The sequence below is a fragment of the Botrytis porri genome (assembly GCF_014898465.1).
Source record: "Botrytis porri strain MUCL 3234 chromosome Unknown BPOR_009, whole genome shotgun sequence".
Taxonomy (NCBI): Eukaryota; Fungi; Ascomycota; class Leotiomycetes; order Helotiales; family Sclerotiniaceae; genus Botrytis; species Botrytis porri.
The window spans coordinates 1221610-1240232 of record NW_024066083.1 but is presented as its reverse complement, the minus strand read 5'-3'; the positions used below and the strand labels follow the sequence as shown (position 1 = coordinate 1240232).

The 18623-nt window shown below is 43.4% G+C and overlaps 6 protein-coding genes across 6 annotated transcripts; 3 read left to right on the top strand and 3 right to left on the bottom strand.

Annotated features, from left to right (window-relative positions):
* Window positions 1-91: 91 nt before the first annotated feature.
* On the top strand, window positions 92-2345 carry EAF01_007179 (uncharacterized protein; the record flags this gene model as incomplete). Its single annotated transcript, XM_038915434.1, has 10 exons — window positions 92-256; window positions 315-385; window positions 441-571; window positions 627-692; window positions 761-1138; window positions 1208-1231; window positions 1289-1498; window positions 1642-1748; window positions 1811-2134; window positions 2208-2345. The coding sequence occupies 10 exons, from the start codon at window positions 92-94 to the stop codon at window positions 2343-2345; spliced, it is 1614 nt and encodes a 537-aa protein (XP_038769072.1).
* Window positions 2346-3671: 1326 nt separating this feature from the next.
* Window positions 3672-6163, bottom strand: EAF01_007178 (uncharacterized protein; the record flags this gene model as incomplete). Its single annotated transcript, XM_038915433.1, has 7 exons — window positions 3672-3719; window positions 3783-4240; window positions 4294-4505; window positions 4559-4950; window positions 5000-5497; window positions 5550-5610; window positions 5658-6163. The coding sequence occupies 7 exons, from the start codon at window positions 6161-6163 to the stop codon at window positions 3672-3674; spliced, it is 2175 nt and encodes a 724-aa protein (XP_038769071.1).
* A 363-nt stretch (window positions 6164-6526) lies between these two features.
* EAF01_007177 (uncharacterized protein) lies at window positions 6527-7208 on the top strand (the record flags this gene model as incomplete). Its single annotated transcript, XM_038915432.1, has 3 exons — window positions 6527-6576; window positions 6628-6962; window positions 7042-7208. 3 exons carry the CDS (start codon window positions 6527-6529, stop codon window positions 7206-7208), a joined length of 552 nt encoding a protein of 183 aa, XP_038769070.1.
* Window positions 7209-7744: 536 nt separating this feature from the next.
* Window positions 7745-11730, bottom strand: EAF01_007176 (uncharacterized protein; the record flags this gene model as incomplete). The annotated part of the gene is made up of 5 exons (XM_038915431.1): window positions 7745-7762; window positions 7816-8490; window positions 8538-11508; window positions 11557-11650; window positions 11700-11730. 5 exons carry the CDS (start codon window positions 11728-11730, stop codon window positions 7745-7747), a joined length of 3789 nt encoding a protein of 1262 aa, XP_038769069.1.
* A 1137-nt stretch (window positions 11731-12867) lies between these two features.
* EAF01_007175 (uncharacterized protein) lies at window positions 12868-14466 on the top strand (the record flags this gene model as incomplete). Its single annotated transcript, XM_038915430.1, has 1 exon — window positions 12868-14466. One exon carries the CDS (start codon window positions 12868-12870, stop codon window positions 14464-14466), a length of 1599 nt encoding a protein of 532 aa, XP_038769068.1.
* Window positions 14467-14776: 310 nt separating this feature from the next.
* EAF01_007174 (uncharacterized protein) lies at window positions 14777-17004 on the bottom strand (the record flags this gene model as incomplete). Its single annotated transcript, XM_038915429.1, has 6 exons — window positions 14777-15009; window positions 15141-15400; window positions 15466-15740; window positions 15823-16469; window positions 16573-16780; window positions 16855-17004. The coding sequence occupies 6 exons, from the start codon at window positions 17002-17004 to the stop codon at window positions 14828-14830; spliced, it is 1722 nt and encodes a 573-aa protein (XP_038769067.1). The 3' UTR covers window positions 14777-14827.
* Between the last annotated feature and the right edge of the window lie 1619 nt (window positions 17005-18623).

Genomic DNA, 18623 nt, shown 5'->3' with positions numbered 1-18623 from the left:
TTATGTCGTATCTTACCCACGCGTCTTTCTCCAAAACCAGAATCTTTAGAAACAACTAACTGACTTACTTTTATACCTCGAGTGAGGTGTTATGACGTCACATAATGAACAGGTGTCTGTAGAACGAAAGAGCATAAATGGCAAAGTACGAGAAGCAGGTCTGGAAGCTGGATTGCCGTCTTCAACTGACGAATATGGAGAAACCCAAAATGATGTCAACGATATGCTTAGATTGGGAAAGAAGCAAGAATTCAAGGTGTGCAAATTATAGTGCAGTTAGCTTCGGCCACGGCAGCAAGTTAACTGAGCTGTAGAGAAACTTTAGTCTCATCTCAACGCTCGGTTTCATATCAATATACATGGCAACATGGGAGTTTGTCCTAGTGTTCGTAATTCACAATTTCCGTGTCGATGAGACAAATTACCTTACAGAACTATAGGTCACTGAGCGTCGGATTGGTCAATGGAGGGTTTGCTGGATTGTTCTGGGTATTCATTGGGACGGTGATATGTTATTCGTCAATCGTGGCGTCGCTTGCAGAAATGGAGTCAATGGCTCCTACGAGTGGTGGTAAGTGCCTCATGAAGTACGTATTGCCTTCAACGGTGGAATTGATAAATTGTAGGTCAATATCACTGGGTTTCCGAGTTTTCTCCCCCCAAATATCAAAAGTTCTTAAGTTATACCGCCGGTGATGACACTCCATACCTATTCTCCTTCTCCTCAACCTTATCTACTTTTGCTAACTAGCCCTGCTAGGCTGGATGTCGAGTCTTGGTTGGATCGCCAGCTTTGCTAGCAGCGTCTTTGTCCTTGCTACTCTCGTTGAAGCGATTATCGATATCCGAAATGCAGATTTTTCATTCTCCTCGTGGCAATATACACTAATCATGATAGCTTATTTGCTCATAACCATAGTCTTTAACACGTGGGGCGCAAGACTCCTGCCTATCATTGAAACCACTTCTTTGTTTGGCCATCTGGCAGGGTTTCTGATAACTATCATACCACTATGGGTTATGGCACCGAAGAACTCGACAAGAAGTGTATTTTTGGATGTGGTTAATAATGGAGGATGGAGTAATACAGGGACGAGTTGTTTGATTGCGCAGGTTAGCGTGCTTTATTGTAATCTTGGTAAGTCATCGAAGAGCTGAATCGGTGACTTGAGTTTGAATTCGGGACTGATGGAATGGGAACATGTAGGATCTGATAGTGCAGTACATATCTGTAAGTACCCTATTTCCTCATATGACATGACCATCCAAATGCTCACATAATACCCAGCCGAAGAAGTAGAAGACGCATCGATCAATGTTCCGCGAGCTATGTGGTGGAGCTATATCCTCAACGTTTTCTTGGGCATCATCACGTTAATAACCATGCTCTTCTGTATCGGTCCCCTCGACGCAGCAATCGAATCTCCAGCTCCCTATCTAAGCCTGTTTTTAAACACAGGATCCAAGGCCGTGGCTACGGCTCTCATGATTATTCTTTGTATGTTCACCAATCTCACACCCCACTTTTATTCTTCATCACATGTAGCACTCTGTTTCCTAATACAGCATTAAAACTTCATTTTCCCGCCCATTCCTCCCAAATTGTCCTCGATGGGTAATAATGACTCTCTTATCTTGTAGTGATACTTGTCTTTTCTGTAAATATCACGGCGTTAGCTACCACGAGTAGAGAATTGTGGGCTTTCTCAAGGGATAAGGGGTTTCCATGTTCGCTATGGATATACAAGGTAGGATTAATCAATACTTCATCCAAGATTCCCTCTTCCTCGGAAGTTCTAACGACCTTTAGATGAACCACAAACTCAACATTCCCCCTAACGCCATCTATCTAACCTCCATCCTCACCGTTCTCCTCTGTCTCATAAATTTCGGTTCCTCCTTCGCATTCAACATCGTTGTCTCCCTCTCCCTGCTCGCCCTTCTTTCTACTTATATGATAAGTATCGGATGTGTTCTCTTGAAGCGCATCCAAGGTGAATCTCTGCCTTCCGCGCGATGGAGTTTAGGGCGATTTGGATTACCAATCAACGCATTTGCTTTTGCGTATTGTGGGTTTGTGATGGTCTGGAGCTGTTTCCCGAGTGAGGCGCCGGTCACACTTGGAAATGCTAATGTGAGTAAATCTCTTGATCTTCTGGAGCATAAATGATACAATTGAAAGATGCAAGATGGCTAATGACTAATAGTGGGCACCGGCGGTATGGTTTGCTGTTATTGTGATCGCAGGCTTGATATATATTGTACACGGGAAGAAACATTATACACCACCAGTGGTATTCGTAAAAGGGAGAGGAGATAATGAGATGTCGCAAGCGGTGGACTAGAATGTGGAAGGGGTGTAATTATGACATTCTTATCGTTTATCTTGTTTAAATCTGTCATGAGAGGTAGATGTACATAATTATGGGAACTTCTGACTAGCGCCCACAGTCTGCTATTTGCAGATGACCTTGGGATTTGGGAGACCTGAGGCGTGAGATTGGTACGATATTCTATACATATCTTCTTTCTATCTTTTTTCCGATAGGAGCTTGCAGCTCATACACTCCTCGTATGTAATGCCAGAAATCTCTCTGATTTGCAGCAATAAGCAAGTGAGATAATCTCTTCAAAGTTGACGTTCACGATTTCATGATACCCATGCCCAGCTCATCCATTGCCAACACTGCCTGTGAAACGAGGTTTGTAAGTGTAACGAGGAACTCCAAATTTGTGCGGACGATCTCAATCATGATCTTTCTGGCGAACGTAAAGTCAGAAGGTCCGAGGCATTCGAGCAGAACAACATGAGGAGCTGCTTCATGTTTCTCGATATCTGGTCTGGTATTGGGACCAGGCAACTCGGCTTGAACTCTTGACATCTTAAAGTTCGTCCAGATGATGCAAAGTTCTTCCGATATTTATCAGTGTGTCATCCATCTGTTGCAATAGATGTCCATTTTGCGATATGATTGGAGAAGCTATTTGCCAACTCTTCGAATATAGTCCGTCAATAGACCCATTTAATCATCGAGTTCTACATTATGACATTATTCTCTACCCTGATGAACGGCAAGAAGAAATACCCAACTGGAGATTTGCAGATTTCTCTAATGAGTCTTCGGCCTCTTACTCGTCCCGATTTCATCCCACGTTGCAGCGAACTTCGTGTTTTGCACACAACGACAGTTCTATTTCAAATCTGTAGCTCAATACCTGTAGTTCCTGAGATGGGAGTACCTACGAGTACAAGTGGGATAGAGCTGCCTTGGCTTGAACTGTCCAATAGAAAGGTAAGGTGTATGGATGGATGCATGGATACAATAGTATCCACTCCATTGGTAGTCGGGTATGCTCATTATGTCCGTACCCCGAATCTTATATCATATCTTCATTACCTAGCCATTACCACAATCACTTTATAAGAACATCTTTCTAATTAGACCTGGATTCAGATATTAAGTCAAATCTTCAAAAGATCATCAGCTTTTCCATTCGCTCCTACCTACTCAAACAAATAATGATACAAAGGTTCAAAATCCAGCTTCAGCAGATCAATTCTCATTCCCAAATCACTAAAATGGTCGTCAATCATTACGCAAATTCGATGGTATCTCTGCAACGAGTAAAATTGTACACGCCTCTCTTTCCTTTCACATGCACCCGATCGCTCATATCTTTCCGCGGTTAGGTAGCTCTCCTGTATTTAAGTGGTAGAACTACATTCATGGTTAGATATCCTACTTCTCTCGCAAAAAAAGAGAAAGAAACAATGAACGAACCTGTCTAGCCTCATCCTCGGTCTTCTCCGTATTCTCTGCTTCACCACTATGAATCAACCCCAATTTATTCTTCCTCACAACGTCGAACCAAAACGACTTATCAAAATCTCCGTTTTGAAGTTGCTTTTTGAATTTCTCAATGAAATTGTTGTAGATATCCGGTTCGATAAATTCAATGAGTTCAGTTCTCATAGTCCTCAGATACTCTCCAGCTTGGCCCCAGGTAGAATTTCCGGTACTTCGTTTGAGCAGTGTACGAACAGTATCACCCATTTCTCGAGTAACCTTGACGACGCTATCCGTGGAATCAGTGCTTGAAAGGGCTCGCTTAAATTCTGGGATGGCATTTTCTACGGTGATCTTTTGACGTTTTTCGCGGCCGAGGAGAGCTTCTACATCAAGACCCGAGAGAGGTTTGACGACTTCTCGGTTGCGTTTGGCTTTGGCTGTGGCAGGAACTGTAATATCATTAAAATTACGAAATTGGAAAAGGACTGGCAATTGTATTTACCTTTCTTGACATCACCTGCTTCGATCAGCTTCTCAAGCTGGCTACTTGATTTTTCGACAAGCTCAGTGGGAGGATGTGACCATCTCGTTAGAACATCCGGAGGGGGAGGTATGCTTTCATCTGGCTTGACAGCACGTCTGCGTATAGCTTGATTAATACGATGAAGTACAGGAGAGTAGGTGTCCTCAATGGCCATGTATTCCGCTGGCTCACTACCTAAAGTCAGTCATATGCTACCCGCAGGGCTATTAGAGTTTCTTCTTACCCTCCATCATCCTTCCCTGCTGTTGATAGATCCATACTATCAACGAATTCACTCATCGCAGCTTTCAAGTCGTTACTCGGAAGGTTTTTGTGCTTCTCCATTATGCCACCAGAGCTATTGAAAACCTTGTCAAGAGGCGCAAAACGATAAGTTCGTACATCTTCTGCAAATGGAAGGGGCACATCAATGAGTCCCTCTAGACCAGGCTCTATGAGGGGAGCAAGGAGTACGATTAGTGGATCTGATCCATCTTTCTTAACTATTCTAGCCACAGCACACGAGTCCAGCTCATGAAGAGCATGAATGAGAGACGATAATGCCATTCTTGCCTTCTCGTTAGTCTTTTGAGCAATAGTGATGCAACTCTCCCCCATGTTGAGATATCTCTCGTACTAAAGACGTTAGGCCGTATATAAAGATTCATTGAGTATATGTTCTTACGTCATTTGGTACAAATCCCATAATCGAGAAGTCTTTTATTGTCTGAAGCTTTGTAATACTTTCATCCGATTGACTAATAGGAACAATAGTGCTGCCATATTCGTAGCCCCTCTCCAGAGCATCTTTTTCGACATCTCTTTTACCACCCGGTGCGGTTGGATCATTGACTTTATAAGTCCTTGCTTGTGTGACTGAGGTAAGATCATCAGCATCCGGTAGGTCGACATCGATCGGTTCATCTGTTACTCGATCAACGTAACTCTTCGCGGAAACGGGTTTGGCTTGTTTTGTTTTGAAATATCGAGCAACATCTATCGATATAGCTGTTTCGGGATATTTCTTCACGTCTCCTAGCATGAGTGGTCCTGTGTAAGTATTATACTCTCTCGTGACTTTGACTACAGGTGTTGCGAGGGCCTCAATTGCTTCAGCTGTGGTACCAAAGGTTCCATCTGAACATTTCTCCGTGAAAGATCTGAGAAGCTTTTCATTTTCAGACTATTAACAATCAGTTTTGCAAGATTAATTAGCGAATTAGAGACCCTCGCACCTTGGCCAGATCTTTGTCTTCCTCTTTAAAACCATACTCCGCATCATCAAAGTCGACTCCTCTAGTCTCGTGTTAGCAAAGTCAATCTTATGAGAAAGTAAAACTTACATGACGACTAATCTTATATCATTGTTGTTGATTTCCTTCGCAATATCATCAAGCTCCTCGCCGTCCATAAAACCATTGCCATCCGTAATCAAAACGATCTTCCTGGCATACTTGCCTGGCTTTCCACTCTTTAGCGTAGTATGCTTTTTGATCATTTCCATCGCAACAACGATCGCCGATATAGCATCTCCATCGTCAGTACCACTAGGTTTGACGGCCTCTTTTACTTCCTCCAATTCTTGCATCTGAAATTGACCAAGATGCTTCAATACAGATATGTTCGCATACCCCTCTTCCCCACCACTATGCAATTCATTGTCCGTTTTATCAGTGCGAAATGCAACAATACCAATCCCATCAGTTTTGCGATCAGTAGACATTGTCAACGTGATCTTATCCCAGACATATCGCATACCATATTCGAGGTCAGTTTCCACGCGTCCATGGTGACAGTCTCCAAGAGATTTGCCTAGATCGACGACGTAGACAGTTGCTTGTTTTTCCATTATGAGAGAGAGAGGCTAAAAGTTCACATGAGATAATTTCAAAAGGGGAGAAGTTGGTTTGAAAACCAAATAATGAATCAATCGCGGTGTCAAACAGAAAGCAATCAGGCAGACGCGCCATCGGGTCCCTAAATTCACGGGAATCACGAAATCACGTGTGCCGGACCTCGGTATTTGATAGCATCATGCATTCATGAATGAAGCCGTCATCATGTAAACAGTTATCAGACCATCCATCCACTTTGCGGCGATTTGAATTGCCACTTAACTCAACATTCATAGACTTTTCCCTCCATTGACTAACCAATTTTTAAATACAACATTAGAAAGTTTATCAAAGATTTCTACAGCTAAACGTTCAAAATGCCAGACCTTTCAATCCTTAAAACTCCCGGCCCATACCATATCATAACGTATGTTTTCCCCCTCCTTCTTCGACCCAGCTAACAACTCTCTCACTCTAGCTATGGCACCCTTCTCGGAACCCAATTCTTCCAATCTTTTGTCAACGGAATTGTAGCCTACAAATCTCTTCCGCGTCCTCAATTCTCCGTCCTCCAACAAAACCTCTTCCCCATCTACTTCGGTATTCAAACTGCACTTCCAGCCGTGCTAGCAATTACTTATCCAGGCTCGCGCACACATTTGGGAACTGTATCAGGGATTTCAGGAACCCTGGCCGAGGTTAATAGATGGAGTGTTATGGTGCCATTGGCTACGATGTTCGTGACGGGATTGGCGAATTTGGTGGTTATTGGACCGGCTACTACGAGGATTATGAAGGAGAGGAAACACCAAGGTAGGTTATTGGGTTGAGTGAGGGCTAGGACGAAGGGGTTGTATGTACATGATGGAAAGGACTAACAGTTATATTACAGAGACGAAAGACGGAAAGAAATCCTATGATGCAGCGCCACATTCAAGAGAAATGCAGAGGTTAAACAAGGCATTCGGGAAAATGCATGGGGCTTCCTCATTGGTAAATTTGGTATCTTTCCTTGCTACGATGTGGTATGGTGCTAGTATTGCCGAGAGATTGCAATAGATGAATATGAAGCTCGAAAGCTGGTGGGTAAATGAATCTAATTCCCATAATTGGCATGCATGCAGTTGTGTATAGCTAGAGGATGGCTCAACATGAATGTTGATTATTGAAGGCACACTCGAATCCACTGGATCGTGGTTTGGGGTAGATTTATATAATGGAGAGTCATCATGTCCAAAGAGCTGCGTAAATGATTGATTGTGAGGAATATTTGCACCTATGAAGATACTATTGCAACATATCATGATAGATCTTTGATTCATGACTACAAGACTACCTCTGAAATTGACATTGACTTATTCTGCCATGGTACTCAATACAGATAGCTACCTATCAACAAAAAACATATTATTCAATTCGACCGAAGAGGGTCAACATATTCTTACAAACTCCTATATACCACGCCGCCTACGACTGGTATTCATAAGCTATCAAGTCAAATCCACCCACTCAATAACCACAGCGGCCATCAAACTGAAAGTCTAACAGCAACAAATTCCATCATGTGATTTACAAAAGCAAACCCATTATTACTTTCATGCATATTTGCGTAACTATTTGAGATATTAGTAAAAGTAGACTTCAGATGAACAAATACAAAACTTACATCAAGAGTCAAAGTTTTCGAGCTATTAACTTCCTGATCTCTGAAAACGCCGACCAAACTCTCACTTCCTTGGAATAGTCCAGTCTTCAAACTAATGACGATAAATTGCATGCCAGGTCCGGCATGCTCCTTGATGTAATTTCTGATCTTTTCTACGTTCGCATTGTCAAGAGCAGCATCGACTTCATCTAAGACAAAAAATGGAGAGGGTTGGTAACTATGAACTGCGAAGAGTAAAGCCAAGGCTGCCATAGTTTTCTCACCACCAGATAGATGCTCCATGTCACGAAAACGTTTGAGTGGTGGCATGGCGTGGTATTTGATACCAGAGAGATACGGGGCGTCGCTATCTTCAATATCAAGATATGCCTGACCACCGAGAGGGAAAGTAGCTGAGCGTGTAAGATCTTTGTACACATGAGTGATTTGATCGGATATATGTGCGAAAGCTTTGTTGAAGCGATCATATCGTTTCTCCTTGATTTCGTTGAATGCATCACGAGTAGCTTTTGCAGCATCACGAGCGGCGTTGAAGTCTTTGTCAGTATCTCTAAGACGTGTCTCGACAATATCCAGTCGCTCAATCGCTCGCATGTTAGGGTTGAGTTTCTCAAGTTCTGAGTTGAGGGTAGAAATCTTTTCTTGCAGCTGCTCCTCAACATCTTCATCATCGGGCTATTTCGTGTTAGTGAAGAAATTTTGACATATTGCAGACTACTTACATTTTTCAAGTCATCTGAAAGCCCATCGAAATCTACATCTATGCCGTAATCATTGATAATTTCCTCGGGGGCCTGATCGCCTTCATCAACATCCATAGCGTCGGGGTCCTCTTGTTGCAAGCTCTCGTTCGCAGGGAGACTATCTAAAGATTTCGAACCCGCAGCCAATGGTATAGCTATTTGTTCCATCTTGCAGCGTCGTAACAAAGCATATCGGTTCGCGCTGGTTCGCTGAGCTACTGTCTCAAGAGTCGTGATGGATTTTGTACGCTCATCAATTCCCTTGCTCGCTTTTTGTAGGTCGTGCCTTGCGATATTGACTTTGTCAGTTTTTGCCGCGAGTTTTTCTTTGTGTTTCTGAAGGGCATCCTCCAACTCAGTCACGGCTGCTCGATCTTCATCCATCGCCTGTGCAAGTTTTTCTTTTTCTGCCTCGTATTCCTCAATGTCGGATTCAAACTTCTCAATGTTGTTCTCAAGGTTAACCAGGCGGGTCTTAATCTCCAATAGGTGATTGTCTTCCCAAGCCACCTGGCTTTTCAACGTTTGTTTTTGTTTCTCAAATTCATTCTTCTTCTCCAAAGCCTCTTGCTCAAGACTGCCTTGCTGTGCTTCATAATCTCTAATATTTGAGTATTCAGTTCTCTTGCAGAAATTGGAGAAGATCTTATCCGCAACTTTCGCGATAGCCCGTTGAAACTCTTCAACCTTTCGCCGAGACTTTTCAAGTTCTGCACTCTTCTCTTCGTACTTGGGCTCCACATCTTCTAATTGGCGTTGTTCATGATTCAGCTTCTTTTGTTCACTGGCAATGTTCTTCTCAAATTCGGCCAATTCATTCTGCTCATAGGTAACCTTCTGGTGTAGGTTGTTGATGGCGTTTGTCAATTGTTCCTCCTCGCCTGTTCTCTTTTTATTAGCATCTAGTGCCCTTATCTCGCGAGTATATTTCTCCTCAAGAGCCCTGAGCTTATCCATCTCAGCATCACCAAAAGCTCGCTTGTTGCCACGTCCTTCGGGAACACGCCCACCAGTAATATTACCAGCTTTAGCGATCATGACACCATCCAGAGTTACAGCTTTGACTTGGAGCTTTTTTCGATAACATATATCTTTGGCTGTCGCAATATCATCACAAACAATGGAGCTTCCGCATGCGTAAGACATAGCTCTTTCGACAGACGAGTCAAAATCAATTGTATCGATAGTCAGGCGGGCCTTGGCCAGTCCTTTCAACGAAGAGTTTGTTGCGTTGACCTTGATATTGTCCAATGGGATAAAAGTCATAGGGGACTTTTTGCGATCTTTCAACCATTGCACACATTCGGTGCCAGTCTTCTCCGTATCGACAACAATGGAGTCAAAGTCTCGACCAAGAGCTGTGCTCACAGCTTCTTCGAATTTCTTCTGCTTAGGCTTGCAAAGGTCGCCGATGCGTCCTTTAACGCCAGGGAATATTCGCTTCATTTCGGTTATTGTTTCTTTGACTCTTCTCTCCTTCTCGCCCTCTCTTCGACCGTATTCACCCTCCTTGATTTGTTTGAGAATTTCTTGAAGTTTCTCTTCGAGGTCAGTCTTCAATTGGTTATGTCGAACGCGTTCTGACCTGAGAGAGTTGTGCTCCTCTCTCTTCGCGTTTCTGTCCCTAGTTGTCTCGGCAATCGACTCCTTAAGGTTGTCTCTGCGTCTCATGCTGGTGTCTAATTCACTTTGGAGCTTTTCCACCGAAGCCTGCGCAGCTTCCATTTTACCTTTCAAACTGTTCGCGGTTACTTCGTCGGTTTTCAATTGACGGATCAGATTGTCTAGCTTAGCTTGATCCTCAGATGTCTTCTTGACGACCTCGGATTTGAGCTTTTGGTACTCCTTGAAATCATCGTCACTTAATTGTTTTCCCTGGTTTTTAAGAGTTTCCTGCCACTGTACTTCGAATTGTTTCTGTGCCTTTTCAACTAACGCGAGGTCCTTTTTAAGTTTCGCAATTTTCCCTGACTTGTCGTCCCGCTCTTTTGCTATGAGGATTGACTTCCTTCTCAACATTTCGATTTGAGATGTGACAGTCTTGATTTTTTCATCAAATGGTACCAACTCGACTTCCTTGTCCTCGAGTTCCTTCTCCTTTCGCTTGATGTTTCGCTCTATTCGGCTGGCGTCTTTGTTAACTTTAGCTTGTTCTGCTCTGGCTGCATCCAGGTTATTCTGATACTTTTCCACGCCACGGCGATACTCCTTTAGGTTTTCCTGGTGTTCTTGAATGCTAGCGCTCGACTCGTCCATCACTCTTTGAAAATGGTACAACTTCCATAGGATGTGCTCAATGATGGCTTCATCCTTTTCCACTGCTTTGTTCTGGAAGGCCTCAGCCTCTTTCTTTTGCTCTTGATACTGCTTGATCTCGGAATTAATGCCACGTCTGCGATGGAGGCTATAATTTTGCTCGTCTGCTGCCTTCTCTGCCTCCTCTTGCAATCTTTCATATTCAGCTTTGTATTCCAGACTGCCAGATATTTGTTCGATAAGTCGGGTCAGATCCTTCGGTGACTGCGACGCAATAGCTTCAACATCGCCTTGAAACACCAAAAAGTTTCGAGCTTTAATCAATATATTTTCGGATTCGAGGGCATCATTGTATGCTTGTGCGGTGACGACGCGATCGTTGATACGATATTCACTGGCACCTTGGTTTGTGATTGAACGCTTCCATTTCTGCTCCTCGCCTTGATCATCTTCGTAAACAGCCATAACCCATGCACTCTTGGGATCGTTGCGCGCCGGTTTCTGGGATTGTGACTCCTCATCCGAACCTTCCCCATCCCCGTTTGCGAGTCCATTGGCAGCTGGGTCAACCGCGGATCCGTCGTCGTTGATTTTTGAGGTTTTCAATACTCTTCCGCGGTATACGAGATCTCGCAACTGTGCAGATCGCAAATGAGACGACTTGATGCCTAGAACAAAAGAGATCGCGTCCATGCTGTTACTCAATTAGCAATTTGCTGATGATGTTTTACAAGCCACCTACGAATTCGATTTCCCAGAGCCATTTGGACCGATGATGGAGGTGAAATACGAGTCTCCGAACAAAAGAACATGGTGCCCCTTATACGACTTGAAATCTACATATGATCAGCTGAAGTACTAGCATTAACAGTGCGACCATCTTACTAAAAAGCTCGAGGCGTATGAGTTTGCCCATCTTGACTTATACGCGTTGATCGAAGCGGGGTGCACGCGTTAAGAAAGAAGAGTAGCTACGAAGGTAAGATCTAGTCAGAAATAAAGAGAGATTAAAATGAGTGGCGCATTAACATGACATCCGTAGCGAGTGACAATGAGTCTAGAATGATAAGATGGAGGTAAATTTTGGTGTGAGTAGGTCTACGATATCTTGAACTTCGACTTTCCCAGCTGCTCTATCGTACTGAGCATCACAAAAAGTCGCGGACGCGAATTATGGATCACATGACATTTAGTCAAGCTACATGTGAAAGTCGATAACGGTCAACGTAGATGTACAGAGGTGAAGCCTTTTCAAATTCTTCCTCATGAGCTTCAACCTCTCACCTCTAGCACACTTCTGTTCACCCCATGTCATAATGGACAACCGTACCCCCTTAGATAATCAGGGTTCTCATTGTCTTAAAGTAGCAATGACGAAATGTATTCCCCAGATCAACTTTATTAGTGATTGATTGGTAGCACTTCCAAGGCCTGTACACGACTGTACTTCTATTGGAGACAGCGATTATACCAAATAAAAAGTGACAAGTTTTGTGTTTGAAGATATACTCATCATCTCCCTGCTTCATTCCTTCAAAAGCTAACTAACATCTACAATAAAGAACCTCTGGTGATCAAGCAAAGTTCACTCTTTTCTAGATGCTAGTAAACTAGGTGGTCTGTTTCCATCTTGACACCAACATCCAACCACATCTCTCAAAGCAAGCACGATCTCACTTCCTTCAACATTACTCACGAAAGAACTGGTCCCGAACAAAACCTATCTATTTTGGAGACTAGTTTCGAGTCGAGAAGCACCTAAAACATCTAACTCTTCTTTGATAACCTATCACCTTTTCAGAATTTGTTCATGTGCTTCGATCAACAGTAGTTATTACTACTTGGGCCATCTTGAACGCATATTAAGACTCTTCATCCGCAGCAGCATACTTTTCTGTAAGTGATCCTCACTGTTGTTTTTCATCTGTAACTTTCGGGTACATAACACAAGATTCGAGAACACATGGCTGATATAGCTCTAAGAGGTGCTTCTGCGTTCAGGCGCATTTGCTTCTACGATTCGATTCACACCCGTTCACGTTCGATAGCAGAAATGACTGAACCTATACCCATACCAGCTTCTAAGTCGGAGCCTGCACTCGAGTCGACTTCGTTATCTTCTGAACAACATCTTACTGGCGGGGACTCATCAACCGGAAGCTCTCCCCCAGAGGATGGTATTACACCCACATACACAACCTCTGAAAATGGAAGCCCTCGTCTTTCAAGGCGTGCTTCTGCTTCTGGAAGTAGCACATATCAAGAAGATTGGGAACCTTGGCCTCCTTTGGATAAGATCACTGTCTTTGACTTATTAGAGAACTTTGATTTGCCTCAACAACTCGAAAGGATACAGAGAAATCTCTCCGCGCAATCTCAAAAGGTTCGAAAGCAGCGAGACAAATTAAAGACAAGATCCAGTTATGCGAAGACTCGGGTTGTTGAAGAATGGCGAAAGCGTGTTCCAACTGCCGATGAGCAGCTGGACAGATATAAAAAAAGGATGCGCGATAGTGTTGACAAACTTGGGACACGGTGGAATGATACGAAATCAGTGACGATCCGAGAAAAGGTTTCCTTCATCTGTGGAGTCCTAAATGTTCTCATTAGTGGCTACTTGATCGGAGGATATCCTGAGCTGTTCCACTGGTGGTATACTGCCCAATTGCTATACTTCATGCCCATCCGTTTTTATGCCTACCACAAACGGGGATATCATTATTTTCTCGCAGATCTCTGTTACTTTACAAACTTTCTCTGCTTTCTCTCCATTTGGATCTTTCCACAGTCAAAACGACTATTCATCAGTACTTACTGTCTAGCCATGGGCAACAATGCAGTAGCGATTGCCATGTGGAGGAATTCTATGGTATTCCACAGTTTCGACAAGGTTACGTCCCTCTTTATTCACATAATGCCCTGCGTAACTCTTCATTGTCTCGTCCATCTCATCGACCCATCCGTCCAACAATCGCGTTTCAGAGCTATATACGATATACGTACATCTCCAGTAGGGTCAAGTAATCATTACGGCCTGCTATCCATGGCATTGTGGTCATCTATTCCATATGCAATATGGCAACTTTCTTACCATTTTCTCATCACTGTCCGCCGTCGCGAGAAGATTGCTGCAGGTCGTCCGACATCGTTCACCTGGCTGCTAAAATCATACTCTAAAGTCTGGATTGGCAAAGCGGTCCTCTCTCTTCCTGAATCTATGCAAGAGCCTGCATTTATGCTCATTCAATACTCGTATGCGTTGCTCACCATGTTACCATGCCCTCTATGGTTCTGGTACCGATATGCGTCTGCATCATTCCTCATGGCTGTATTCTGCTGGTCTGTTTATAACGGCGCAAATTATTATATCGAAGTTTTCGGCAAACGTTTCCAAAATGAGCTTGAGGAGATGAAACGAGAAGTTCAGAAATGGCATAACACTCCCGAGTTAACGACATCTCCTTTGATGACGCCCAGAACCGAGGGTGGAGAAATATTGAGTAACGGTGGCGAGACAAAGAGACCAGGTCACCCAAGAAGTACTAGTTTGGATAAGATTCCATTACTCAACGACCAAGGAGGTAGTTCGGGAATAGATGGAGGTGCGAAAGATGTCGTGAAGGCGAGAAAGGCAGATGACACATCGGCTTGATCGTACATAGGGCCACGACTGATTTTTATTATGTCTCATTCATTTTGAACTCGGGGACTTAATTTCTTCCGTTCACTCTCTTTTGTTCTGCTTTAATTCTGGCGGTCATTACTGTGAGATTCTGCTTATTGAAATGGAAGGCGGATGGACGTGAGTAGGCGTAGCGAGAAGGATATACCACAAACTGGCAGTTGGGAGTTAGGTGTTTACGCGTCCATATAGATAATGAGCCTTCTAATACAAGCGAATGGATACAAGCCTAGCACCTATATTGTATCTTCCATTATACCTAGACTATTACAATTTCTAATCCTTATACAAGTACCATATAATCTGATGCATCTATGTCTATCCACTTCATCTACATCTCGTGAATCTTCTCAGCCCGATCACTTTTAATGTCCGTTATTAGAGATACATCACCATTGGTGTTACTCTCCCCAAGAATTCTGTCTAGTCCTACCTCGCGACGCACAGCTTCCATTCTTTCCAGATCACCCCGGCCTACACCTTCGCTGCCGAACACCAGGTCCATCTCCTCCACTGTTTGATTTGTTAGCTTATAATCCGTCATAGATGCATATATCAGGAACATTTGAAGTTGCACGACAATACTGGGAAATAGCATGACACCCATCACCTCTCCTTCCTCAGAAATACTGAAAAATACTCACAGCCTAATCTCTTCGTCTCGGGTACACCCCACCAAATGAATGCCGCTCCGAGATAGGTTAACAACCCAAAGATTATATAGGTACCATAAGAAATGCCACTCAACATATCAGGTGTTACTTGGCCGACGATGAAATTATTCATCCAGTTTGAGGAGGCACCCAGTGCGATGCCGTAGGGACGATTGGATAGGGGCCAGATTTCTGCTACGAGAATCCAGGCGCAGGGACCCCAAGAATAGCCGAAGTGGATAACGAAGAGCCTTTACATGTTAAATTCTGGAGAAGAGAAGTATGAGAGTGGGAAGTAGTGTAGGGAAAGACGAACCAAACCATAGCCACAGCAGCCCAGCCCGCGGCTTTATGTTCCTCCCATGAATCTCTATTTTTGGCTACGATAACAGCGATGATTATGTGGCATGTAGCCATGCCGATTGCACCGATTGTAAGGATGGGCTTGCGACCTAACTTGTCGATGTAGAGGACGGATGGAATGGTTGCAATGAACATTACAATACCGACGACGCCAGTAGCGAGGAGGGAGACGGTATTACTGGAGAGACCAAGGGAGGCGAAGATTGTAGGGGCGTAGTAGAGAATTGCCTGGAGGGAGGGAGGAGCTGTTAGCGGAAAGCTGATGAGATGTTGACATGTTGGGGCTTGAAGGAGGAGGGATTGCACATACGTTGATGCCCGTCCACTGTTGAAAGGACATAGTGACTGTCGCTACTATCACTCTCTTAAACATAGGTTTTGTCTTGAACAAACTCCCAATTGCCACAAACTGCAATTTCGCGGTATTCATCCAAGTTAATTCTTGGAGACCAGGCCATAATTCTGCAATCGATCTCTTTTCAAACAAACTCTGGACCTTGATTTCTAAGAACTCTATTTCTACCAACTCATGGTCTTGGGGTAAGTTTCTCAGTTGTGCTAGTACTTTCCTAGCCTCCGCTTCTCTTCCGTGATGTACTAGCCATCTAGGCGAGAAAGGCATGAACAAGATACCGGCAAAAAGAACTATAGCCGGGAACAGTTGTAGACAAATCGGAACAAGCCATGCTGCATCGGATTGCGTCCCGCCAGTTCCTCCTATATAGTTTGTGCCGTAATCGATCCAGAAGGATATCATGATACCGGCACAGATGGCAAGTTGTTGGAGGGCAATGAGAGATCCGCGTACTTCAGGCGGAGCGACTTCAGCATTGTACATTGGTACAATCATACTGAGACTTCCCACGCCCATTCCGGTTATGAAACGACCTCCTAAGATGGCGGAGTGATCAACGGAGATGGCAGTCGCTTGGACTATGACACCGATGATAAATACAACTATAATTGAGCATAGAATGTCAATAACCTTTTCCAGATAATGCTTTCTCTTCCTAGAAATCTGGATCTCTTTGCATATCCGAACTTGGAAAGAGGAGCATACCGGTGGCAATTAAAATCCCATACTTTCTGCTCAATGCCTCCGCCATAAATCCGCTTAGAAGTGCTCCAAGCCACGCGCCCAATTCCAAGATACTAGTTAACCATCCTTTTCTGCTTTGATCTGCTGGATCTGTGCTATCATAGTTTCCCATGTGGGACATGAATGAGTTCATAGTGAGCACACCAGAAAAGACGCCCTGATTGTAACCCTGTGTTTCACACAATGTAAATTAATTTCGTAATCATTTTTTTTCCCCTTGAAGATATAAATGGAGTCACATACGTATAACAGTCCTCCAATGCAAGCGAACAAAGCAATGCTGAAGACTCGAAAGTTTTTAACTAAAGCCGCTGGACCACTGGCCCCCATAAGCTTTTGTCGACGTTCCAGAGCCACATCACAAATGCCATGAGCGGGAGCCCCGACTGCCATAATGAATAATATTTTATTATTTGAGATTTCACAACAGTGACTTTTAGAGGCAGAGCATCAGGATACAGCAAAATGATAACCGGGAACTGTCTATCTTTATATTTTTTATTACTTGCTCTAAACACATATCCTGGAGCTCGGAACTCCTATGCACTACGCATCATGAAGCTGCAGATGGGGCTCTGGATAAATCAATGGCTAAATGCATGGCTAAATGCGAATTACTCATGGAAATGACATATAATGGATTCACCTATACAGCGATAGGTTTTCAGCAACGAGGTTGAAGGATCTTCGTACTTCCCCGCACGCGGGGAGATTGTGGAGATGTCAAATAGGCTGATTGAAATACCATTGCGGGGTTGACCAATAAATCGATGCGATAAGCTTGAACAGCGAAAGGCGAGTGAAGCACAGCTTTACTTGAGTGTTATGTTATCCTTTCGATGCAATACCGATATTGATATTGCATTTGTGGAACGTCGGCGAGGCTTAACCTAGGTGCAGGCTCATGCAGCAAGAGTGCCAGGTTCATGGCTCACGTATCATCCACTCCAGAACTTCAGTACAAGGACGACAAATCTGCATTATTTGAAGCTTTTCCTCTCACAGTTATGGAAGTATATCGCCCTATTTTACTACACCAATATTCGAAATGATCTCCGTATAATGAATGTGAAGAACAGTAGTAGAAAAATAGAGTTGTATGTAACGATCTCCAAATTGATATTTCTTTTGTTTGGAAAAATCTCATTTGCGCCCAAAAATCCTCTGAAATTTCAAGAGAATGACTTGCATTCAACAATCTATTGTTTATCTTGCGCTGAAGAGGTTGAAAACTCGAGCCCAGTCTGCACGTCACAATTACCATCCAAAACTCATCAAAGCTATATAGGATGCGATTAGAGCTTTCTCAAAATAGAATCTTCCACATGTCTAATCATTTTATCGCTTTCTACTTTTATAGATGCTGGTGATGCCGGATTTACTCTCTGGGTGGTGGATTTGCCAACTACCACGAGGCACCCCAAGACCAAACTTTTGGTGTAAGTTTAATGGAACAATGACTTTGTTTGTAAAACTGGGGACGTTTGCTAAAACGGACAACTGAGTTTCGTCAAGATCCACTTGTTGAAGTGTACGAAGAAACGTTGCTTACAACAACAAAACTATCTTTTAGATATCAGTGGCATGTGAAGAGAAAGATCGAAAAAGCATAGAATATTGAAGCCCGCAGGATATCGAGTCACAGACTGTTAGCCCAAAACTTTGTATGTATATAGAGGCAATAGAGAGCACTAGCTTTGCATATGGAATATGGATGTAGATACCAGTTGTAGGAATGATTATAAACCCCCAGATTTGCGTATAAATGTATGCTCACATAGACTCGTTGAAGTTGGGAACTTGACTTGGTAGTACTGAAGATCAAAGTATAGCAATGAAGATACTAGAGAAGGGACTAGCATCTCATCCTATGTTTGTATAGACGTTTCATGGTAGACGCTCCAATTCCATACAAACAATCAAGCAATCGATCAATGCTCACAATCTCATTGTTCAATAACTGGAGCGGGTGGATGCTGATGCTGATGCAGGGAAACATGCACGGACTGTGA